The 26,987-nt window shown below is 43.5% G+C and overlaps 1 protein-coding gene across 5 annotated transcripts in view; it reads left to right on the plus strand.

The window, feature by feature from the left end:
• The first annotated feature begins 261 nt into the window (after positions 1-261).
• GLT1D1 (glycosyltransferase 1 domain containing 1) overlaps positions 262-26,987 on the plus strand; it is a 924,582-nt gene continuing 897,856 nt past the window's right edge. Inside the window, exon 1 of one of the 5 annotated variants that reach the window (XM_069620127.1) lies at positions 262-466. In XM_069620127.1, coding sequence (XP_069476228.1) covers positions 399-466 — 68 coding nt within the window. In that variant the 5' untranslated portion in view covers positions 262-398. The remainder of the gene's footprint in view (positions 467-26,987) is intronic. The other 4 variants (XM_069620130.1, XM_069620126.1, XM_069620129.1 and 1 more) reach the window with 4 other exon arrangements.

The following is a 26,987-nucleotide window of genomic DNA, read 5'->3' on the forward strand; positions in this document are numbered from 1 at the left end:
TATTTTGGAATTGAATGTAAGGTTTCTCGGTTTTTTAGCCATATGCGGCTGTAATTGTAAGTTGCAGGCAGTAGTGAGCAGATGACCCTTGCGTCGTCGCCGCTGTTGCGCCGGTCACTCTACATCTGAGGTCTTCCAGGGAGTCCGTCACCGTCCCGGGTGGCGGCGGTCTAGTGACGCTTGTCCGTCTTCTGTGTCGGTGCGGCGCCGGGGCATTTCTCAGTGACTGCGGCGGCAGTCCGGGAACTAGCTCCTCGCCTTTCCAAGATGGCGGTGGAGGCCAGCGTGTAGTCCTTCCTCTGTGTCTGGTGTGCGATGCTGGCAGCCCTCCAGTCCTGGCAGGCTGGACTATCAGGCAGAGGCTGTGACCCGGGGATCCTGGGGCAGCGGTGGGCGCTATGAGGCTCCTGCTGCTCGCCTGCCTGCGAGCCCGCACCGGCAACAGCAGCACGGCCAGCAGGATACAGTAAGAGTGGGAAGAGGGGTGGAGGGGGTGCAATTAAACAGAAATAATTAAATATCTACATGCATAGGGGTCCCTATAAGTTATGCATGGGGATTAATAACACCGGTAAAAGCCAGGGACCTATTGTGCCCAATTCTGATTGGGAGATGGCAGCCTATTATTTTTTATTTAATTTGCATTCTGGGTTTTGTAGTCCTGGACTTTGCTATTATAAAGCTATGCCTATTAGTAACAGAATTCAAACATCCATCTCTACAATGCATTTGGGCGTCTTGTTATATATGCGCTGTAATCAGATACTCCCCTCCCCTCTCTTACCAACCTATTTTCTCTCTCTTTATCACACCATTTCTTTCTTCTCCTCTCTCAATACTTATTCTAACGCATGCAAAACATTTTCCAACTTGTGCAAACACAGACATTTTGTGTCTTAGAAAAGATGTGCCCACTACTCGACCTTATTCCACACTGAGAAGATTTGACCCTAAACTTTTTCCCATTTTGCATTTACAGCTACACATCACCAAATTCCTATACACAAGGGACTGTGTGGCCCCATGACACATGCAAAGGAGAAACTAGAGAGCTGTGAATCCGTCTGGTCCTCCCATCAGAACACTGTGCCCAAAGCAGGCTTGCTGTCATGCAGAGACTGCATGACGCAATTGCACAGGAATGCAGCTTAGCATGTGCTAGACTAGTGTCAGTATGCAGCTGACCCCAAGGCAGCGTGGCAGGACCTGTTTAGCTGCAATGAGAATACCTGTGGCCTGGGGTGATTGAGAGCGCTCTTAACTGTGTGGCAGGAGCAGGTGGAGCCGTCGATGGGAAGAGAACTGGCATATACAGACATATTGCCACCACCTGGTCCAAATGAAGCCCTCATTTGAGGACTGAGCAATTTAAGCAAACTTGCAAAACAGGAGACCCGTGCACTGGCGGTTCCTGTGGGAAAGAAGTGGTTGAAGGCTAACGAGTGGGTAGCACCACCAGGGAATAAAAGACAGACATCCGGGTGAGTGTGGCCTACCCTGAGACGGAACCAAGATGCATGCAACTGCCTTTTGCTTGCATTGGATCCTGGACCAGGAAGAGATCCACCAAACCTCTTATGAGCGCTTTTCTTTTTCCCACCTGCTGCAAGTGCCAGCAGCACTCCGGGCTTGGCCCTCCCACTTAGAGGCAGTAGTAGGAATCACTCTGCTGTGAGGCCCAGCCAGGGCTCCGGTGGCAAGAAGCACTCACAACTCTCACCTCAGAGAGCAGTGTATTTACTTTACTTTTAAACTTTAAAAGCAAAGCAAATAGACCGCTCTCTGAAATAAGAAATCGATCGTTAACGTGACTGCTGCACCCGCAAACATGCAGAGAACAAAAGTCTGCACAGAGATTAATATATCAGTAGACCCTCTGTGTGGAAGCTAATGGCTTAACTTTTAGTTGGGCCGTGTCTCCAATGATTTGCTGTGCTTTGTTTAACTGAATAGCATGTGAGATGCAGTGTCGTAGACAGGGTAGTGCCTAAGTGGGTCCAGATAGAAACAGGTAAAACACACATACAAAAAAATGTGTGCGTGGATTGCATGCATGTATGAATGCATCCATGCATGTCAGGGGTGTCTGTAAGTGCATGCATGTGAATTCAGCATGAATGGTTGACATGGGTGCAAGTGTGAATGAGAAGAAAGTGAGTGTGGCTGTTCAGAGTGTTCGTGAAAATGACAAGCTGTATGGTTGGCTGAATTTGTATGAATGTGTGTATATCTGTCTTTGTGCATCCCTCTGTGTGTATCTGTCTGTGCGTGTGTGAGCAGTTCGACCATTCACACAGTGTGCATTCGTATGGGTTTTTTGAAATCTTTTATTAAATGTAATAATGGTAGACCAACCTCTGGAACATGTGTGGGGCTAGTACACACACAGTTTCCTATGCTCACACCATGACAAACAAATAGACCTGTGTGCTCTGGTTGGCCAACCACAGGCCCAGTCCACCCTGTCATATATAGTTGGAATGTGACCGCCAGGAGTACACTAGGTCATCTCCAGAAAGAGGGGGCGCAACCATGCCCCTACCATGGCCATCTTGATTAACTAACAAAGGCTCCATGTATCTGCTCTGTTATTTTGGTGGGTCCTGCTGCTGGTGGCAGTAATTAACATAATAATAGAGTGTATGTCAAACAGGCCCACCTGGGGCCTGGCTGCAGAGATTAACAAAGGATACAGGAAACCCAACAACCTTTCATATGTAACTGTGTCAACCTGAAGCCAGCACCCCCCTCAGTATCAATGATGGTTAACTGTCATGTCTAGGACTGTGTTCTTACAGTAGTCCAACCTGGTAGGGGGACCTCATTCATAAGGTACAAGAACTTGGTTTGCAGGAGCCAGAGAGTCTCGTCTCCCCGCAGCTTCAAGGTAGACCTGACGCTTTAATCACAAAGCACAGAGAGATCCATCAACCCGAGAGGCTCTTTGATGACCGGAAGATGGGTGGGACTTAGTATCACAAGTTTTCACCCCTTTACCTATCCTGTTGCAAAACACTCTGGTTATGACCTTATGCATACAAGAGATTGTTGGTAAGGACCCCAGGATTGGTTCATTAAGGTAGGCTTATCCTACACTAATCACTGTGGACCCTTTGGCTTGAGAAGATCTGAAGGCTTCACAAGAAGTAGCAAGAAGCACTCATCCTTGGACCTTGGCTGAAGGCACAGTCTGCCTTACAGCTTCTGCCAGTGAAGGAAGGCCAGGAGCATCTGAAGAGGGAAGCAAGACCCCTCCACTAAATGTCTCCCAAAGGAGCAGAGGGACCCTCCAGCCGCTCCAGAACCAGTACACAGCGTGCCCTACTAAGCTCTGCAGCAAGCTTCCTGGTTAGGAAGTGCCAGAAAGCCTTTGAACCTACAAGCAAGTACAAGGCAACTGCCTGCAAAACACTTCACGACTGGGGACCGTGTAAGAGGATTCAATTCAACACTACAGCTAAATCAATGCCTAGTCTGGGATACTGAATGGAAAGCCTTATTGATATATCTTTATGTCCAGTTCATGAGTTTTGGATGACTACCTCTATATAACACCCCTCTCTTAGAATCCCCCTGACCCCACTGAGCCAAGAAGTAGTTCTGTTTTGCAAGTTTAAAAGGTTTATTTGAGAAATAAAACAAAATATAGATACCACGCTTTTATAATAAATTAATTGTCGATATTGCCCTTATAAATATAATGTTAATCAACAATGGGTAATCTGGCACTAGCACACTTCTTTACAATCAATGAGGAGTTAGTATAGGATGGATAAAGTAGCAAAAATACTTTTATGATTTCAAATGGATGCAATGTTGAATGAAAATGCCGTACAGAAACTAATATGGTTTCACAAGATATCATATGTTCACTTTTCCCCTGGTGGCAATTCACCCCCCGCCCCCCTCCCTATATGCAATGCAAGGAGATGGAAGTAACACACACAGTTCTCAGGAATGCAATCAAATACAATACGAAATTCAATTCCGACCCCAGCAAGCTTAGAGAAAACAGGTATGAGTTTTAAAACACAGGCCCAAGTGCTTTGAATGGGGTGGCAAGGAAGTGAGAAATATGCTGAAAATACTTTTAATTCCCTTTAGGAGGTTCAGGGTGAGTGAGAGATACTTGGGATGAGCTCAGGCTCACTTTAGCAATGATTCAGGGATGGTTATTAAGAGGCAAACAAATTTTTAGCAAAGGAAAGCAAAAAGCTGCTATCTTTTTACAGGTAAAGAAATCAGGCCAAATCGCAAATCGCGGCAAAATTCGCGAGTGCGTGAACCGCGATTACGGCAAAAGTATAAGGAGTAGCAAGTAGGTTCCTTGGAAAGCTGAGATTCTAAGCTTTCAGAGGAAAGTTAAACCAAGTTCCTAGGACAAACGGTTCCAGAGATATGAACGATTTTGTAAAGGTCGTTTTTCGGATTTAAAGTAACTCAAATTGACAGGTGACAGCTTTGAAAATGACAGGTGACACGATTTCTAGGAGACAGTTCTAATCAGATTAAAATAGTTGGATTACATTATTTTAACTAAGAGTTTATGTCTGTCACAATCTGATCTAAGTACTCACTCCTAGCTTTGAAAGGACTGGACCTCGCCTTGGATCGGGACAGGATTGGCTGCGGTTCCCTCGCCACGGGCGGTCTCTGCGCGCAGCGCCTGGGTCAGCTCCGCTCTGCTGGGTCTGTCGGGCACCGGTTCTGCTCACAGCGTCTGGGTCAGCTCCCCGGATACAGCGGCCTGTGGTTCTCTGGATCTCTGGTCTGCTTTCTGGGTGTCTCTGCTTTCTCTGGGTACAGCACTGCTTCTGGATCTTTCTGGCGCAGGGTTTCAGGCCAGAATCAACAGCTCAGCCCGGCTGTGAATAGTCTGCAAATGATTTTGAGGCCTGCTGAAGAGAACTCAGCTTGTGGGTTAGGCCTGTTCTTTACAAATTATGAAGTAAAGTCTTGGTCTCTGAAGATTGATGGATTGAAGTCTGAAGTCTCCCAGCAGAGCGTCCCGCGGAAAGTGAAAAAGGGATCTCCACTTGTCCTGCACTGTCTGCTTTTATGTGTTTAGAAAGTGGGTGTGTGCGCAGCATTACTAAGCCAGCCCCTCTCTCAATTTATCATTGGCCAAGCTTTCCTTTCTCCCTTGATTGGGGGAAGGATAGTGTGTCAGAGGGATGTCATTTTATGGCCTGCAGAAAGGACACTCCCCTGTCAAATTGCACACAAATCTATATTTGATCCAAATACATATTCTCCCAAATACACAGTTGTTTTTACATCACCTACACACATCATATATCACATGAGGTAGGCACTGTTCCGACTCTGGCGTTTCTAGGAGCTTGGGTAAAGAAATGGCAACTTATTTTCGATTTTAGTGGGTTATGCAAAATTGGTTTTTCATTAAAAATTATACACATATACATGGCCTGTCCATACATACTCCAGTAAATTCCCATGTCTCTAGCCTAAACACAGAGTCTGTAGTATCAATAAATAGCGGGGTTTTGCCCCAGAACATCACACAAATTGGAGTTTGGGCTTGAATTGTGGGCAAAGTTTTCATTTTAACGATCCCCAAATTTCATATTTCTGTCATCTGGTTACCAAGAGTTATCAGTATTTCTGTAAAATATATATTTGCTTTCAATTCAAAGTACTGCAGTGTTTGAGTCCGCACCCAAAGTTTGGGGATGACAGTGATCACATTTCTCTCCTGGCTGGCAGATCTTTGTTGACAGGAAACAGTCAAAATCACCATATGCTATTCAAGGGAAAAGGTCTTTTGTGTGGGTTCCAGCAAACTGAGGTCAACAGACCAGGGGGCCACTTTGCATTTGGTTAGCATGACCATGTGATATCCTGGGCTTTCTGAGGTGAGAAGGTTTCCCAGCCTTTTGGCCTGTTAATCAAATCAGATTGTCTCTGGGAATAGCAGGTGGTTAGATTTCTAATTAACCCACAGTCTTTTGAAGTCCCAATTGTCACAGAAGGCTGATTATCTTCTGAAGTAGCAGTTCTCCTGTCAGAGTTTAAACCGCTAGCGCCGCCTTGAGTCCAAAGCGGGTACTGCATGGATTTTTTTTTTTTGGATCAGTCTTGAATTAATGCATTTCAAACAAGAGATTTTACATGGAAGTATATTATCCAGGTTCAGCACATGGCACTGGTGTGGTTCTGCCGTAAAATAACGTTGTGCCCATAATTTAACAATATTTGACCTGAAGAAAATGAATTCCCAATAGTTATGGGTTGCTTTTGGCAATCAGCATTGCCCCTTTTGCAATGGTTTCAGGCTACTGTGTGTAGCCCAATGGTGGTTATAGTCAGTGCCCTTCTGTGCCCACAACATAAGCAAAAATGGGTGGCCGCCTATTCTTCATGCATTTTCTGGGGAGTTCTGGCCATCATGATGTTTTCAATGCCAGTAAGGCACAGTTTTTGTGGTAGGGCTCGGATGCATGGGTAAAAACATCCCACAAGCGTCCGCCTTAAAGGACGACACAAGCTGATTGGAGAAGCTGGGAGAAGTGGCTCGACTGGCATCTAGCGACATCCTTCATAAAGGAAACTTTTGAGTCGGTCGAATTCCTTGATCTGCAACTGACAGTAACGCTGACCATTATCAAGCTGCAATGGCCGATCAGCACTGAGACACTGATTCCTGACCCTGAGCTGCCGTGTAAGGCAGCCTGCAGCCGTTTCTCCAGCTTCTCTCGCTGTACCATCTTGCTGCCTGATACCCGTAGCTGACTCCCGTCTCAAACTCTGCCACAGAAGCCTGCAAAACGCTCTGAAGCTGACTAGACTCTGTCGAACACCTACAGCACAATCTACATCGTGGTTCTGTCCCCCCTTGTCCTTCCCCGAAGGCCCCTAGAGACATATAAGACCCATTGCTCCCTTTGTGCTGAATATAAAAACCTTAAACGTTTGTGGTTGTTAATCATACAAACTACCATTCTTTCAGTATCCAGAGTGTATCCCTTTTCCCTCTTTGAAACTCTTTCCTCTGCATTCCTCCACAGGAGGGTTTAGATTTCCTAGTATTGCTAGAACTGTCTGTTGTGATATAAATAAAGTATATATTTTTGATACAACCTTGACTGGACAGTCCCTTTTTATCATTGGGTAATTGTATTTTCGCTGTGGTGCAACTAACTAGCGATCCATGACCTTTTGGCGATGAGGCTGCCATTCTGTCTGCGTTACCAAAATTCGACAATGAGATTTATAATGTGCTTGTTATTCCAATCTGTTTGGTTACCTTCTGGTGTATTAGAGGTGTGGGACTGATAAATGGTTTAAAAACAGATATTCATCCCTGTACCACTGGTACTCGGAAGTTGATTTGTCACAGTGTGTGTCTGTATCTGTAAGGTGCGTATCTGTGATGCTGTGCCCCACGGAGGGGGCTTTGGAGCATGAACATTTTTTGGCAGGTGGATGGCATGTTTTACTGGCATTTTATGTGCAAATGAAAGCCAACTTGCGTGTTATTATGTGAATGATGTTTTGGAGTGGGTTGAGGGTACTGCAGTGGGGCTGGCTGGCCCCTACTGTGGCATGGACATTTGGACTTGCATTAAGGGCAAAGCCAACCTGATGAGTGTTCTTACATGGGGAGGACATGCTTCCTTACTTCCTTACTGTGGCATGGCATTGTTTTACTGGTGTTAAGGTGAAAGGCAACATAACTGTCTTTACATAGATGGGGGAGGAGGGGCATTTGTGCAGCTCACAAGACAATCTTTCCTTCTGTGGCATGGCATTTTTTTTTTTTTTACTGTTAGGGGGAAAGGCAAGTGTTCTTATATGGTGGATTTGTGCAATGATTTCCTTTTATAGCGCTTTCGCCAAAACAATGTAGAGAGAACATATATAAAATTATCACGCTACTGAAGCAGGACCTCATTTATCTACCTGAGAAGGCTGAGCTGGCCTTGCTTGAATTTGAACCTGCAGATCACACGCAGACTGCAGCAGCAAGCGTTCAACCCGCTGAGCCATCCTAACAGCTAGGCAGCAAGGACATGTTTTATTATTGTGGTAATACCAAAGGTTGATTAATTCTAAACCCTCCCACCATCATCCGTTTGTTTTGATAGAGTGGGCAAAGGCATCATGAAGATGTGTTTGAAAATACTCCTGTGCATTGTTGGTGACTAGGCTTCGAATAGATTTTTATGTTTTACCCTACAAATCCGATCATAAACTGTGTGTATTTTTATACCCTATATATCACAGCAAGTGTACTGTAAAATGCACCATTTTAAACCCTTATTTAATTATTGTTCTCTTGCGGGAGAGGAACCCCCTCCAAACGCACCTTGAGTGGTTTAGTCTCCCTTGCTACATTGGGTAGCTCCTGCGGATTCAGACGGGCAGAACAAGCACAGTTCCCTCTTCTGGCTCCTCTTAGGATGAGCCCTACTACATTAGCTTGAGGACTCAAATCCTGGCTACGCCTCTGGTGAGTTGCAGTGAAGGATGCATTTAATGGTCCAAGGGAAGGTCTAACATCTGTTCAGCCTCATAGGCTCGGGGTGGGGATCAACCGTGCAATAGTTCAGCCTCACAGGCTCGGGGTGGGGATCAACCGTGCAATAGTTCAGCCTCACAGGCTCAGGGTGGGGATCAACCGTGCAATAGTTCAACCTCACAGGCTCGGGGTGGGGATCAACCGTGCAATAGTTCAGCCTCACAGGCTCAGGGTGGGGATCAACCATGCAATAGTTCCTCCTCACAGGCTCGGGGTGGGGATCAACCGTGCAATAGTTCAGCCTCACAGGCTCGGGGTGGGGATCAACTGTGCAATAGTTCAGCCTCATAGGCTCGGGGTGGGGATCAACCATGCAATAGGTGTAATGGCCACACTCACTATCGGCTTTACAACCGGCCACCTGGCTGTGCCCCTACCTCGCAGAGTTCGCTCTCTACAATTGGGTCCCATGTTGCCATACGTCCATGACCCTGAAGAGGTACGTGATCTATTTTGTGCGTGTTGAGCGCTTATTTCTTTCCCCGCCTGCCACAAGCAGGGTGCAGTCTCCATCGACTCTTTGCTCCCGGCCTGACATGTGGTCAGAGACACTCGCACTGGTCTCTTCCAGCTTTCTCCCCACCTCCAGTCTCGTCCTTTTGCACCCAGCGAATTTGGCACTTGTGCTCTAATCTGTCAGCCCTCTCCTATTTTTATGTTATTTGAGTACAAACCTAGGGCAATCAACAGAGCACTTTACAATCATTGGGGGAAGAACAAGGTGAGGAAAGCAGAGAAACGGCAGTGGAGGGTTGAGGAGGATCAATTTGGCAGCCAGGAATCTACAAGCAACAGTGGGAGGAAACCGTGGGGAGCAGATCACCCAATCACAGGTCTGGTTGCGATTAGAGGCTTTGTGGACCTATGTGTTGGGGAGGAGTCACTCCTCCAGGCATACGTTAGTTTTCAAAAATTGATTGGCAGCATGTATTAATCACATTTTTCTTGATTTGCAATGAAACCTGATTTTGTAGTAATATTTTAATTGTTACCAGAAGTTATTTGTAGCCAAGATATAAAATGAGCAACAATACAGTAGATGTGTTTGCCGCGGAAGTAAAACGTTATTGAGAGGAGTTTCTGCAAAATGTTAGCTGCTTGAATGGACATAAATATATTAAGGCTCTGAAAACACTTTTCAGTGCAAGGCTCTGTGCAGATGGGTGCTGTCAGTGTCGCACTGGGCAATGTCCTGTATATTGTGTGCTAGACCCATCCTTTGCTGTGTAAGCAGAAGTTTAATAAAACCAAAAATGTTCACGTTGTAAAAGGAAATTCGTAGCCTGAGACTAAGTACAAAGTATGGATTTGCGGCATGTAGGGTAAGTGTGACCTTGCCCGTCATGGATATCAACTGTTTTCATTTTAGCATTATCTTGCTTTCCATAAAGTGTACAGATCTAGTAATTATTCTTCTCCCCAATACACTAAATAGAAAACATTGTACGCTTGAAAGGAAATTCGTGCAACACACTCGGCTAAATAGAATGGCTCTTTATGGCCTTTTATTACACTAAAATTACTGCATAAAACAAAAGGTTAGTAATACATCACTGTTTAAAGTGCCTTTTCTGCAACTTTTAATCTCTGCCAAAATCTGCACTGGGGAACTCCAGGCCAGGCGAACAGAGAGATTTGTGCTTAACGGGGAATTGGGAAGCAGTAGGCCTATCCTTCCCCCGAAGCTCCATCTGATCTCCTGATCTGGTGCTCCCTAATTCAAACCTCCCACAAATGCAGGAAAGTACTTTTCCAGAAAGTTCTCCTGTTGGAAGCATCCATTGGCATTCGGCCGAAATGTCACATGGAAAACTCCAAGAGGCCTCTTTCTCATGGGAGCTCGAAAGACACCATAGTTTGCTTTCGGCTCCTACAACGTTATCTGGTGCTTTATTCAAAACAGGCCCTGAAACACTGCAGACTGGAACAATATATTTTTCTAGTGATTCAAAGAATGCAGACAGTACTCGGAGCTCACATTAAAATGCAGCCTTCACTGACGCTAGAGGAAAATGTCCACTGCGGCACCCAAAATGCATTTCCAATAGACTCCATGTTTATCAGTCAACAATATGACATTTCAAAAGCATTAGAAGCATTATTTAACACTTTCCAGGGCAGGGCACGGCCGCTAATGGGCTTCAACCCCTGCACAAAAGTGCAGCATTCCAGCACTGCGCATCCATGAAACCGGTATTTATCTTTATTGACACTCGGAGCAGCCATCTGGAGTGTGGATCGCAGGAATTGCATAAAGCCTGGTTCCCTTAAAAACAAAGTACCCATATGCCCATGATTGGAAATGAGTGTTTCCAGGACCTGCATGTGAGCAAGGAGGTGTGCAGGTGAGTGGGTTGAGGTCTGGCACTCCAGTGGAGACTCGGCCTGGAGCACCCCCCTCCAAGGACTGGGTGAAGGCTGGGCAGAGTCCCAGCATTAAATGCTGGCAGCTACTTGCAGACTCTGATTGCGTTTCCAGCCTCCGGATTGGCCATCTCTCTCCCGCGTATTGCAGTAGATGTGCAGACTGGATGGAACTATTGATCGCTCATTTGTGTTAACATAAAGTTAGTTTGGTGTATTCATTATGTAACGGGAAAGAAAGTTGGAGACTGTGCAGCGTTAATGGCATAGCAGGTGAAGATCTGGGCAAACTACGTTGACTATTGTAGTTTTGCAGCCATCTCACTTTCAGGGGAGCTGGTATAAAGCAACAGGGTGATGAGATAGAATGTCAAGGAGTTTGAGTACAGCTCATGGGTCGAGCACCAGTTTCACAGATGTATGCAACTAGCAGGTTACAGAACAAGGTTTGCCATAAAAAGCATTGGGCTGTGTAATCCTTACATTTTCAAAAGTGTTCGCTCCTCAGCATAATGCACTTTCCACAACCAAAATGACATATAGTTTACACTATGAGAAACACATACTTAAACTTTACTGAAAACCACAGTGACAATTCGCTGGTTTGAAGTAGCAATACTGTAATTCTGCATTGTGTAACAATTTACATTTTAGGAAGGGAATTGCGGGACTGTCTTTAACAAAAATTAAATAAAGTGAACACCTCGTCAGGATATAGTTGGCTTAATCGCCATTCTGGATTGCAATTATTTGGAAAAAAGAGAACATTTCTTGCGTAGCACTTAATTTTCAAAGTGGAGGAGAAGATTACTGCTGCACTCTCTCTTTGCCTCTTTGAAATTACAGTGCACAGATAAGAGGGTGGCAGGACCCCCGAGGACAAGAGAGTAATGCAGAGTGAGCTGTGATTTCAGTGAACAAAGTCATTTAAATGGCTAAAAGCAGATGAGGTGGCAGAGGGGGACTGGCGAGATGCAGCGCCAGGACTGATGAATTGGGTTGGTTTGAATGGGCTGCAGGCGATAGCATGTAGTGGGGACCTGCCAAGTCACCCACTGGGTAAGTTGTGCAGAAGAGGGGTTGTTTGCAATCACACTGCGCACACAAACTGCAGTTAAGTACAATTCGTTAAGATTTGAATTGAAATACGAGGCAGCCTGACATGTTTCGAGCTAGAGAGCTCTTCTTCTGTAACTGCATGTTGATTGATAGTTAAAATTAAACATTGCATTTGATTTTAGAACATACAATACGTACAGATCCCAGACACGGAGCACAATTGGCGGTTATTTCAGACCAATTCACAGGCCAATCGGAAATCCATACAGATGACACATTTGTTCAATTAAAAACATTTTAACGAATTATGCATATTAGAAAAAGGATATTGGCCGGATGCAGTCGGCATATACCCAGTTCAAGGTAAGTACATAGACAGGAAAAAGATGGAGAAAAATAAAAATAAGAAATGGCTGAATTAGCATATGTTCCATTGTTGGTCAAACAGATAGGCTTGTGATGTACTAATGAGATCAATTATTTAAGGTGTACCTTGGAATCTTGAGAAGTCGGTACAGGTCACTGGAGACGCATACATTTTATGTTTAATGATATGCAACTCAAGTGGTACTACAGCTACAATTGCCAAAGAGTTAGATAATGTACCTCACTTAACCATGCATTGGTGTAAGGTTCTTCTTATAATGCTGTGGCAAATCACGGGCTCCACTGAAATGGAAATGGATTGTGTTATCTGCACACTTGCGCTTTCCAATGATGTAATATACATGCATGCAATTTGCATGCTTTCATTTCGTTTTGTAAAGAAATAGTGAAATCATACCTATATTAGTGCAGTTGTACGTACGGGCACTAAATTAATCGAGGTTGAATCTGTGCATTGTTACGAGCCGTAACATTTGTTGGATTAAGGCATCCGTACGAAGCCGAGAAGAGAAGAAAAAAACACAAATGCGCTCACTAGCAGGCGTACTGGAACCGTTAAGACGGTCAGATGCGCTATTGAGACCCTAATGGCCCATTTAGGGGTATACACAAAAGAGCTACACTTACCAGCATCTCCGCTGTGAGGGCGGTTTTGGAGCCAAGCGCGAGCGGTCCGCGCTGGTTAATATAAAAGCGGGAACACGCTGGAGCATTCAGCAGTTCAGCGCCGAGTCCCAACCAGTCCGGCATGCTGGGAGTGCGTGTATTAAGTTGGGAGAACAGCCCAGCCATTGTGAAGATTGGGTTGAGCAAAGGATAGAAGCTAAAGGCGCAAGAATAAGCGTGATATGCAAGCAGTTGGCGACAGAAATTGAACATTGAAAATTAATTGTCGATGAAACGGGTGGGTGTGCCAGAATTATGCACCAAGATAAAATGTATGTATATGAGCAAGGGCAATGCATAGATTGAGCTGAAAGGGGCTGTACAGGGTCCATTGTGGACCCAACATAGATGAACCAAAGTGGCTGGGCATGAGTAATAGGTAGGCTGCGGTTAGCTGTTGATTACATCTTTGGCACCCAACGTTCCTGAGCACCATGAAACGGACTAATTCAAGGGCTACCTGTAATTACAGTCTGCCCTATATGAATATTGTATGGTTGCGTGAATATAAGTGAATGCTAATTATGCGCAATTGGTCAATTCTTCTGTATAAATCTATCCGGATTGGTTACAATGAGTCACACAGGCTAAATGGATGACCATCCTTGGATATAAAAAGAACTGCGCGATTATGTGATAATAATATAGTCAGGTCTACTCGAAGAAATACAGATAGTTCATGGTCCGTTTTGAGCCCATGTGCTACAGTACAATATTGGCAGATAAGATGGGCTTGGCCTGAATTTGAGGACAAGATTGCCTCCACGTTGAGGTAGGGAGACTTTGGCCATGCCTGCAAATTTAATCAAAGCTTTGTTATCCATTTGGTGGGCTAGTTACCAGTGAATAGCCGGCGGATATTTGGAGTCTTGATTAGAAATGGTTGACAGATGTTCCCGTATTCTAATCTTCAAGGGGCGAATAGTACTGCCAATATAGCGCTGACACATGTACATAAGATACAATATACACAATATTTCCTATTGCAGTTGATGAAGGAATTAACCTTGTGTGTGCCAAGATGGCCAAATTCGATTTTAGGAGTTTCAAATGCAAAAACGCACATCGAACAGCCCCCACATTTGTAGGAGCCATTGTTAAGTGGCTGGTGCAGCCAATTGTGTTTACGTTGTGTGTTTGACATAAATGAAGGAGATAGAATGTTCTTTAGATTATCAGCTTTAGTGTAGATGAAATGGGCCATTAGGGTCTCAATAGCGCATCTGACCATCTAGACGGCTCCAGTATGCCTGCTAATGAGCACATTTGTGGTATTTTTTTTTTTTCTTCTCTTCTCAGCTTCGTACGGATGCCTTAATCCAACACACGTTACGGCTCGTAACAATGCACAGATTCAACCTCGATTAATTGAGTGCCCGTAAGTGCAACTGCACTAATATAGGTATGATAAACAGCAGCAGGAGGTGCCAAGAATTGGGTTTGAACTGCGACAGAATAACACGAGGGAGGTTACTTATGAAGAATATTGTGCCGGAGGGAGGGGAGAGGCCTTTGGAAGGGGAAAAGGTGATGAAGACGAAGGATCAGCTCTATTCACCTCAGATACTGGACCTGAAGGATCCAGTGAAACCGCATCTTCCGGCCCTAGTACTGACTACACTGTTCCTGGAACAGAATAGCATTTCCCTAAATCGACCCTATATTTTGTCTTTACTGGGTCAGATTCCAAACCTAAGCCTAATTGAATCTACGGACATATACCTGGTCGATTATATACACAGGCAGAGGCTGGATTATGTCCGTATAGTGATACCATCCCCACTGGTCAGAAACCTTATGATGAAAGAAGCGGAAGAACTGTATCGTAGGGGTTTTGATATTTTTGAATATGTTCAGATCCAGTCAAATACATCAGTGACATCTCGAAACACAAGCAGAGAGCAGAGGGAAGGAGAAAGGAATGAGGAGAGGGAAAAGGAGGAGAAACGGGACTGTAGATGGCTCGCCTTGTCATTGAGAGAGTCCATTGACAGTCTCAAAAAACTAGGGAAGCCACTTTAGTAAAGACAAATGGTACTCTGAAATTGTTAACATGGAACTCGAGAGGTTCGGCTAATCTTCTACATAATGTGAGTTTAATGAGGGACCTGGCACAATATGATTTATTTATCCAAGAAACTTGGTCAAAGGTCCCTTTATGCTGGGAGGGCTTTACGGTGTGCTCTCTATGTGCCCAAGGGGGAGGTAGAGGTCGCCCTAAAGGCGGCCTCTTTATTGCAGCAAAGAACCATCTGAATCTGAAAATAATGGGAGAATGGGCCTTTGCATAGCATTTTCTGGCCGTGGGTTTCTTACTGCTGTACAACAACAGGGATGCACCTTTTTTGTTAGTTAATATTTACTGGAACCCGGCTGAACTCTCGGACAGGCAATTATGGCTGGAATTATGCAATTTAGGGTGGTTATTGCAGAATTGGTTGTTAATTAATACAGGAGGCCAGATAATGATCGCAGGTGATTTCAATGCAGCTATTCATGGGGATTCTTTTAGTGGGTATGTGTTGATTAGTAAATTGGGGGAACAGTATGAAAGGGTTGACAACCGAATGTGCAGGTGGAGGATGTAGTCCCACTTTGCCGAGATGTGGGGCTTGGAAATTCTGGTAAACCTCCATCCAACTTGGAAAGCTAGAGGCTGCCATTCGATAATCGACTACATCATATGCTCAGGGGATTTGTTCATCTGTTCTGGGAATCTTGAGTGCATTGAGACCACCTTTAGTGATCATTGTTTCTTGTCTCTTTTAATATGTATCATTGTGCCAATTGTGTCTAAAACTGGGTGTGAGTATAACATTAATGTCAATCAATCTGGGAACCGAATCTCATGGACGGGAAGAAAAAGTAGACAATTTACCGTTTCCATGAAAGCTGACATTGAGAATTTTTCAGAAGAACAGAGGAAAAAGACCTATGTGGCTAATACCTTTACAGAATATATCCGCAGCTCTCTGGAAAAATTGGGTAAAACGGATAACAGGGTGATCCAATTTAGGAAAGCTAGAACACATAATTTCGACCTGGAAATCGGAGATAAAAAGCGGGCCATGAGGAAAGAGGTCAGACTAATTAAGAAATTGAGATTGACATTTATTAAGATTGTGGATAGGATCAAAAAAATCAAACAATGTTATAAAAACTGGTCCATACAACATAGAATAACCAAAGGTCAGAGTGACGGGGGAAAAAATGCTGACCTCTTTAAGGGATTCTAACTCCAGAAACCTTTGGTATCTAATTAATAGTTGGGATAAACCCCAGAAAGAGTTACTTGTGAATCACATTAATGAAGCAACTTGGAAGGGTCACTTTGTTAACATGCACTGGCCTAAGAAGGATGTGGCAGCGGCCCCAGGGAAGCATGATACTAAGTGGCTTCTGAATTTTACCACTTGGGAGATAAAAAACTTGTAAAATCTAAAAAGTCTGCTGCACCTGGCCCTAATAATTTGTCTAATAAAATCCTCAAGTCTGACCCTGATTTATGGGGTAAAATACTTTCCACTCTGTTCGCCAATATACTCGTTACCAAAACTTTTCCATTGTCCTGGAGGGTATCTATTATCGTACCTATATTTAAAAAGGGTTCCCGATTATGTCCTAAGAGCTACAGGCCAATTGCTATGGCCGACCCGGAATCAAAACTGTTTTCGTCACTTGTCCTAAGAGATATCCAGAAATGGAGTGACGATAGATAAACCGGTTTTGGATATGAGACACTTTGGCTTTAGGAGAAATATGGGGACGGAATGCGGGGGGCTCATCTTGCATTGCTTGAGAGCAGAAGCAATGAAAAAGGCGGAGACCTCGGTATTTATTGCATCAATGGACCGGAGTTCCACGTTCGATGTGGTGGATAGGAATATACTGTGGATTAAATTAAGAACTTTAAACATGCCGGCAATCCTGTTGGATATTGTAAGGGCAATTTATTCTCAGACGGATGTGAGAGTTAGATTGGATTCAGCAGGTACCTTCTCAGATCTTTTTACCATTCATAACGGATTGCGTCAAGGCTGTAGACTGGCTCCAACAATTTCCAACCTATATGTTAGTTGCGCATATATTGCTCTACTAAATAGGGGGTTTGTTCCACCGAGAATTTCGAACATACGTATGGCCTGGTTAGCATACGGGGACGACTTTCTTCTAATTGATACCACTAAAGTGGGACTTCAGCGTATGCTCAGAGCCTTCGAGGGTTTCATTGACTCAATTGCATTGAAGGTCAATCCCGACAAAACTGTCATTGTTCGCCTAGGGAGGAAGAACAAGAAATTTAATATGCTGTCATGGGTATCGGGGAATATCAGTCTTAGAGCAAAAGTGGAGTTTAAATATTTGGGTTTCTCGATAGCAGGCGCACAGTCTAGACCCCTACTCCGTACACAATTGAAACTTAAGGCTGACATTGCTATTTCTCAAATGCGGGCCCTAGATGCAAAATTTGGGAAATTTTCAATGATTCCTCTTAGAGAATTTTATACTAAAAAAGTGATTCCCAGATTAACATATGGGGCTGAATTCCATCCCTTAGCATGCGAACGAGATTGGGCCTCGACAGAAAGCTACATCTGGAAATCGGTATTGTATCACCTTCCGAAATGTATCCCGTACAATTTAATTAAGTATGAAATGGGTCTAAACTCGCTTCAGGCACTGGTGACCTGGAAAAGAATGACATTATGGAGGAAATGTAACTCCTTAGATACCAATACTTTGTATCATTATGCAGGTCAAGATACTTCTAATCCTTTTATAGTGGAACTGAATGAGGAAATTACAAAATGTTTGATTCTATGGGGATCTCAGTCACGTCTTCGGAATAACCCGGCTAGGGTGAAAGAAAGTGTGTTGGGTTTTGACTGGATCCATACAAAAAATGCGATACTGAGTACCAAATTGTATCAACAAACGTGTGCATTAAATAAATGGCTCCCAGGGATGGAAAGCTATCTTAACAAGTATCCTAACATAACAATCCGAAATGACTTCATGCGTTTTAGATTCAATGTATTGCCTACTAACCAAATACTATCAATTAGATCTACTGTTCAATTAACATGGCCATGGTGCAGGTTCTGTAGGGCAGAAGGTATGGTAGAGGACCTGAAACACACATTGTTGGTATGTCCGGCACTGAGGGAAAAAAGACTCCTAGATTTCGCTCAATATGTTAATAACACTGCGGATGTGGACAGAGAATTCATTTGGTATAAAATGTTACACAATTGCACAGGCAATTTGAATATCAGGGTCGCAACATTTCTGAGAAATATTTGTGCTATGTTTTAAATATATGGAGAACTTTTAGACTGTGAGTTTTTACGTTCTAATTATGGTATGGCTTTCTTACTATGTAAGTTTTTGAGTATGAATAAGGATGCTTATTAGGTTACTTTACAAAGCTATGACATAAAAAAAAGCTAATGATACAACTGGGTATAAGTATTGCTATGTATTGTACAAGAGAATTAAGGTGTTCTTTCGACAATGGTATTTTGTTTCTGTTTTGAATCTTTGTAATGATAATGATTCTCTTTTCTTTTTTGTAAAGGTTTTTCTAAACCAAAACAAATAATAAAAAAAAAAAATTCCTAAATATAGGTATGATTTCACTTTATTTCTTTACAAAACGAAATTAATGCATGCAAATTGCATGCATGTATATTACATCATTGGAAAGCACAAGTGTGCAGATAACACAATCCATTTCTATTGCAGTGGAGCCTGTGATTTGTCACAGCATTATTAGTAGAACCTCACACCAATGCATGGGTAAGTGAGGTCCATTATCTAACTCTTTGGCAATTGTAGCTGTAGTACCACTTGAGTTGCATATCATTAAACATAAAATGTATGTGTCTCCAATGACCTGTACCGACTTCTCAAGATTCCAAGGTACACCTTAAATAATTGATCTCATTAGTACATCACAAGCCTATCCGTTTGACCAACAATGGAACATATACTAATTCAGCCATTTCTTAATTTAATTTTTTGTCTATCTTTTTCCTGTCAATGTACTTACCTTGAACTGGGTATATGCTAACTGCATCCGGCCAACCTATATCCTTTTTCTAATATGCATAATTCATTAATATGTTTATAACTGAACAAATTTGTCATCTGTATGGATTTCCGATTGGCCTGTGAATTGGTCCGAAATAACCGCCAGTTGTGCTCCATCTCTGGGATCTGTACATATTGTATGTTCTAAAATCAAATGCAATGTTTAATTGTAACTATCAATCAACATGCAGTCTCAGAAGAAGAGCTCTCTAGCTCGAAACACGTGTCAGGCTGCCTCGTATTTCAATTCAAATCTTAACAAATTGTACTTCACTGCAGTTTGTGTGCGCAGTGTGATTGCAAACAACCCCCTTTTTTGCACATTTAAATAGCTAGCTTTGCTACAAAAGTATCAATTTAATTAGTAAGCCTACAGAATCGCATATCAAATTGCTTTACGACACTGCTTATTTTATGCCTCGATTACTTGAAGAGGAGGGTCTTGAGCCTCACGTAAAGTTTCATTAGGACCAGATGCCAATATTTTTTGTATGTGTCAGTTCTTTCTACCAAGGGTTGTACCTGCTCCAGCCACACAGTTAATAACTCTCTAAATTCACTCCAGCCCACATGTATTCACAAGTGCAGCTAAACTGGTCCTGCCACACTCACTTAGTGCCAGCTTTGTATTTTTTAGTATTGGCTCACGCAGATGTGACCTGCAATCTCATGCTCCAATCAACGTATTTCAACCCCCACTCTTCAGGGCAAAAGATCAGCCAGTGAGTTAGTCAAATATGAAATTTGTAAAAAATAAATTGGAAGCGACTTATACTAAGTTGGTCTCCAGTTTTACCCCTCAGAGCACTACAATATACATGTATCCAAAACAATGATCAATACAAATGAAATGTTACCTGCCTATTTGAATCTTGCTATCTGTGGCGAACCAGAAGAAGGACGCAGACACTCTTTGGACCTGCTGAAGGGTTTTTTATTAAAGAATAAAAATAAAGGCTATCTCTCCCTATTGCTATGGGGTTGTTCCCGACCCACATAAACTAACTTGGGCGCTCGTCAGTCGTCGGTGAATGTCCAAAACAAACTGTCCACCATTCAGCACGTAGCTCACTGACCTTACTGCTATATTAACCAGAGTCAGGAGAATGACTCCCTTCTCCTGAATTGTGCTTATTGTACCACGCGTTGGTGCTTCTTTCAATAATTACGTTTCAGGTAGCCTCTTGTGACTTGTATGAACTCTTGAAGTTCCCTCAGGAGTTTCTTGATTCCGTTCTCCTTCTTAATCTTCAGTTTCTTTGCCCTTTTTGGGTTCCTCTGATTATCAACCGTCTCACAGCACCACTGCAAAGGACTTCGGTAGAGATGGGAACTTCTTGGATATTAACAGTTCTCATTAATATCATATACTTGGTCTGGGATATAGTTTGTCCTATTGGTTTCTCTGGTTTTTACTTCATTGCATCCATTCTCTATTTTTGTTGTTTGTACACCCATATGTGGACTCTCCCTCTTCATAAGGTATGTTTCTACAGCAGAGGCGTAGACCGGTTAAGGCCTGAACGGGCAAGGCCCACCCAGAATCTGTAAATGCCCACTTAGCAGTGCTGTATGGGTATTTACAAATGGTGATGTCACTGTGATGGGCCCAACTACGTTCGCTTTAGGCCCCACATGTTAGACAATCCTGGCTACGCCTCTGTTCTCCAGGCTCTTTTAGATCCCCCTTCAGGGTTTTGTTTCTCTCTTTCCTGCATTTATCGTTCAAGTTTGTCCTCAAAATTCAATATTTATACTGGGATGAGTTTCCCCAACTGTGTAATAATTCCTGTTTGGCTGCCCATTCTCCCAGTTACCGCCTTTAACAGCAGGAGACTTCTCCAGATTTGGGCCACCTCTGGGAACTTTCTTCCTCTTGCTTGGTTATCATTTGGCTTTTGTGCTCCAGACTTTGTTCTCATGCTGTCTCGATGCTCTGGCACCCAGCTTGACTGCTTCTTGCTTTCTTGCTGTTGTCTTGGCACTGTTCCACGGGCCCTGGCCCACCACCACTCCTCCGCTTGCGGTCATGCCACCACTTCTGCTCGGTCTCTGGCTTAATCGGCTTTTGCCTTTGGGGTTCTGCAGCGTTTCTCGCATCTCCTCCCCTCGCCGCCCCCTCTCTCACTCTCTTGTCAGGGTTACAGCAATTCTCGGGTGTTTCTGCTCCCCTTCGTTCAATGCAGGTCTGAGCAGCGCAGGCTTTGTGCTTCCCTTCCGCTCCTCCTCTTTTCGGTATATTTTTTTGGTTTACATTTTTTTTAAGCTTTAACAAAAAATGTAAGAACATCATCATAATTGCATATAAATTCAATTTGCCAATTAAATAAAAAAAAATAAACAATTCGTTACAGTTCAAATAAAAAAACCTATGGATGAATTAAGAAAATCTTATTAAGAACAAGCACAATCCACTACATTAGCTTACGGTCATAGATGGACACCGTCAAACAATAAATGAATGAACAGTTTACATGTGCAATCAATTGACAAATCAAACCCAATTACGATAAATTTAGAATCGTTTTAAAAAAAAAAGGTATAATGCTGGTAGGGGCCTTTAGTTGCTCGCATATGCAGGTCTCCCTCTTGTTCTCATTCAATATACGCCCGCTCTTCAACGTCCTCGTCTCTGTAGATTGGACACTTTCCTTTAAAGAGACAAGCTCTCTTTCTTTTTGCAATTGATGTACGTTCTCTTTTCTTTTATTCAACCCTTGAGGCTTGAAACGTTCTCGGCATTCCAAATAGTCCCATGTAGGCCATTAGCTGTATAGGTTTATGGACTTCCTCACAGGAACGGGAGTCTTTGTCCCCTAAGGTGGTGTCTCTACCATCTGTGACAAATCGGGGGGGAATTAGTCCTGTCTCCACAAAGGGGAGCCCCCCCCCCCCAGTGAGGCTAGGGGGGTGAGCCCACTTCACAACACCCTCGCCGAGGTAAGTAGGACTTCACCGGCAGAGATTCACTTTGGGGACAAGGACTCCAATTCCTGTGAGGAACTTGCTTCATCAGTAAATATAATGGCATACATGAGGATACTAAATCCTGTCGTCTTCTCTCTTTGATTCTCCTTTACTTCTTTCGGTTCCAGTACTCTGATATCCTTATCTCTACTGTGACACGTAGGATTGGTCCCATTACGATTCTCACTCATGTCTCTGGGTTTTAAATGTACAGTCTCTTGGACTTCACTTGGACGAGTTTGATTGGTGTAAGGCAACCAAACTCCAGATAACCAAGCAAGAAAAAACAAACACTCCCCTGGGAGACAAAAGCTGAGTGCACTTCTCTGCAAGGTAAACACATTTATTTTGTATACAAAAAGGTGACAGAGGGGCCCGTAGAACCTAACTACCACAGACCGCAAAAATTAGGTTATAAGGAAAGCTATTGTCATCAGTGACGCAGGCAGTATATTCAGTGTTATACACCCCAACACCCCCTCACATTGGTTACCACCTATATACATGCTACCTGCCCTCTATAGTCCCTCGGCCACACCCTAATCTACACCTACCCTCTTAACGTAGTCCCGCCCCACCCCCCGATTCAGTTCCCAGCTACTGGATTGTCGAGTTACCTGGAATGTTACCTGCCCCATTGGCCTAGTCCTAGGGTGTGCACTTGGTCGTTAATATGACATGAGCTCCGTGGATACCTTTTTGAGGTCAAATTGGCCCTTTTAAATGGGTTGTTTATGTAATTTACGGTATTGCAGTTTCTACCTCATGAGACTTTTATCTTGTATTGAATTATAATAAAATTATTTTGTATTGATTATGTACCCCTGATTGGTTAATGTGATTTGTAGCGATGCTCTAGAGTAAGCGACTGTTGAAGAAACTCTTTCTCTACATTTTTATTACTGATTAGTCTCACCTTCCCGAAGTTAGGGTAGAGGACCATTTTTATTAAAAGTGGTTATTTGGGTTCTCCAAAACCCTTGTTTGAGTTTTTTATAGTGGCTAACGGTCACAGAGATAATTTTGAGAGTGCGAGGAATTGCCATTGTCCTGTAAGACTATTGAGACTGTTTGCTTATCTTTTCCTACCCCGTTCCGGAAGTTGGATTACCGCTTTCTGATGATCATAGTGGTAATCCTTCACTCGCCCCCATCCGTTTTTTGTGAGCTAGTTTTTCTACGCTTAATCATGTCAGAAGAGATGACTCTCGCATATAGCTTGGGGAGGCCTTTCTTCTTCATGAAATGGAAAAACTCTATGGATCGATCCCAAGGTTCCCCACTTCTGCCCTCCACATCTCCTTTATCTGTAATATGTACTGTGCCAGGTCCTCACCGACCCGCATTGTTTGTGCTATTAGCCATTGAAGATCAGGGTGTCTGGGTATGCACGCCACAGCAATGCCCACACTCGGGCTCTACTCATGGCTGTCATCTCCTAACCATACTCCACCTTTATTCAAATGTTTGCCTGATCTCCTAATACTGCGGCAAACAAGCTCTTCATGACGCCCATAGCCATGGTAATGCGGGCTGTCTGTTTCTTAGACATTTATATTCACTACCCTGCACCCGCCTTGAGGGATGGTAGCACCTTTTATCAAATTATTTCTGTCCATATGTGGCCAGGGTACATATTGTGCACTCCCAGGACCCTTCTGTAACAATGGAACCTGTGCCCCCCACCATCCTTAGAACCTTCTTTTCCCCTCCCTGCTTTCCCGTCACTACTGCCATATGCCCATGGGGTGCCCTCACCAACTCTCCAACCGTGGTGTTATGATGTGTGGGGTCTCCTCCCCTTGCTCATTCTCTGTATCCCACTCCTTCTCCTGCAACTGCGCCCATGTCGGCGGCTGATTGGACCGGGCCATAATCTAAACATCCGGCCTTCCCCTATACTGCCTTTCAGAATACTGTCCATTACCATCTTTCTCCACATGCACATCCCTAATCACTGTGCTGTCAATTCTGAACAAAATGTCCCCTGCTTTCCATTTATCTGTTCCGATAGGTGCCCTGCCCTGTGCCCATCTCCTCTAACTCCGGTCTCACTAACTCCTTTTCAACGCTTCCTCTAACTGGCCTCTCTGGCTGTCTATGCACTTGTGCTTGAGTGCCTGCAGATGCTATAGGGTTCGTGATGTTCACATACTTGGCTGACGCTGATGGAGGAGGGGGAGGCGACGGGGGTGCAGCGGGACATAGGACGGATTTGCATACCCTGACGCAGCACGTGTGTGCTAACACCCTAGACTGGGAGGCTACAATGCTTGGGCTGTGGTCAGCGGGATGGGGTGCCCCAGGGCATTCGGGGCAGTGGACGTGGTTGGGACACATGGTAGGAGTGGCCCATTCGCTGTCTTTGCAGAGTCAGGCGGGGCATCTTCAAAATCCTCCATCTTCCGTAGTTCAACACCTTCTTTCTGTTCTTTCATTTCTTCCCCTTATACTTTGCAGTTAAAAATGTATGAATGTGTCCCAGAACCTCCCTGTTTTTTGTTCCCTGTTCTGGCCACGGTTTGTACATGCATCCTCTCATCTCGGTGACCAACTTTTTATGGTATTTAATTATTTTCTTGAGGAAAAATAAGTGGGCACCACTATGTAAATTGGTATTTCTTGGAATATTTTTTCATAAACTATGAGATTCAGGAAGGTAATTAGAAAAAGATTCACAGGAGCTGGCTTCGATGAGTCTGGAGACACCCTGACTCGTATAGCAAAAAGTCCGAATAGACCAGGTAAACCAACCTGACCACGTAGCCGCTCTCCGTATATTGTTCCAAATAAGGGACAGTGTAATTTACAAGGATGGTACTGTTTTCAGTAATAATGGTTCCTTTTGTAAAAAAATGTGGTTACGTAGAATAAATCACCAGTCTGAATCAAGGTCTCATTTGTTTATAAAGCAAAAAGATTTAAAGGTAATGACTAATTTAGTCTTCGTCAGGACGCGGCTACCATCTCCCACAGTTACAATCGATTAATGGTGCCAATGCATTTCGGAGCTAGACGCTCCTTCATCAGGGCAAGTCTGTATTACATAATGTAACATAAATAAACGGAGTGTTGATAAAATCACATAATTAGCAGAAGGGAAAACAATGAAATATATAAACACATCATGCATAAATCAATTGATACAAAATCAAGACATAATCATAAAAAATATAATAGGTCACATACCAGAACGTGTTGGAATGCAGGACGCGGTAAATGGATAGTGGGAAAAGGAGATGAACAAGTAAAATGAATAGTGGGTTAACAGAAAGATAAATATTCAATGTGAAGAGAAGAATTAGAAGTTACCTACAGGGATCGAGGTAGCCAGTAGTAAGAAGGACAAAATGTCCGGTTCACGAGGGATCGGAGGTCTAGGGACTCGATCAGACGAGAATCTGAAAATGTGACAGTATATCGGTAAGAACGCCAAAAGGTAACATGGAATTGTCAAGGAGACGAGAAGCAGTGTGCTTAACTGCGCTCGCGAGGCTGCGAGTGCACAGAGGCTGGAAACGCGGGTGGCAGTAGTGCGCCGTTTCGCATCGCCAGTTTACAGCGTTGCCTAGGGAACTGAAGCTTAAATAGACACGTGACCGTAGTCCGTGACGTGTCCGTCTAGTGAAAAGCGCGGTGCGGTTTGTATGCTGTGTTGCGAGACTAAAGGGGCCATTAGAAAACAAACAAACTGATTCTGAGTGCTAGTGAGTGTGAATGAGCTATTGTGGAACATAGAAAAAAATAAAAATTAAAAATTAAAAAATAATCAATGGACATAGAAAACATACTATATACAAAAAGAACAATATCTGCATAGAGGCAGAACAAAGTAATGAAGAAGTAAATAGAACAAAGTTAAATGACACAATTTTGTGTACACAAGAAACTTGTAAGTATCAGGAGCAATTATAGTGCTGCACAGTTATATTAAGACCATGTCTTCAATTAATCATCAGAGTGTGGAATACCTATGGACACTGGTCCCAAAAGGTAGCAACCACATGTGCTACCTTGGGTCCCAAACAAAAGTTCGGGAGGGGGGAAAAGTATCCAGGTAAGAATACATAAGATTATACAGATACAAGGCAAGTATATGTGCAAATACCATGGAACAACATGGATACCCTCAAATCTATGAGGAAGCAACCCATACCTAACATGGTCAAGGTTGAAACGTACTCAATGTAAAGGACATATAGTGTTTCACCACAAAGATTAATGTACCAGATAGAATGGTGTACAGGTGACAGATCACAATGTTCGTACCATTAATATATTGACTTGCAAAGCTTCGCTAGCGAACCGCTAAGAGAAAACATAGGAACATAACAACTCAGATGATACTTCCAGGATCACAAAACATAGGAACATAACAACTCAGATGTAACAATGGTAGTTAATCTCTTCATTCAGGCCATTCGGATAAAGACTACCTAGTCTGTCTATCCAAAAGGTTTCCCTTTGATTGAGTCGCAGGCCCAAATCTTCATGTGGATTGGTTTTCTTCAATACTTTCAGGATCAGGAACCTGATTTGGTTCAAATTATGGCTTTTATCCCGCCAGTGTCGTGCCACTGCTGAATTAGGGTTACAGTTACGTATACAAGAACGGTGTTCGTTCCACCGTGCTTTGGCCGATCTTGTGGACTGTCCGACCTAATACTTCCCACCGGGGCATTTGATACCATATATAATGTTCACACTATCACAGGTTCCAAATGTTTTTAGACAAATCTTATTGCCTGTTCTAGGATGGTATATAGTGTTGCCCTTGATTACTCCCGAACCTTTGTTTGGGACCCAAGGTAGCACATGCGGTTGCTACCTTTTGGGACCAGTGTCCATAGGTATTCCACACTCTGATGATTAATTGAAGACATGGTCTTAATATAACTGTGCAGCACTA

The sequence above is a fragment of the Ambystoma mexicanum genome, chromosome 10, assembly GCF_040938575.1.
Source record: "Ambystoma mexicanum isolate Mex_15411 chromosome 10, UKY_AmexF1_1, whole genome shotgun sequence".
Taxonomy (NCBI): Eukaryota; Metazoa; Chordata; class Amphibia; order Caudata; family Ambystomatidae; genus Ambystoma; species Ambystoma mexicanum.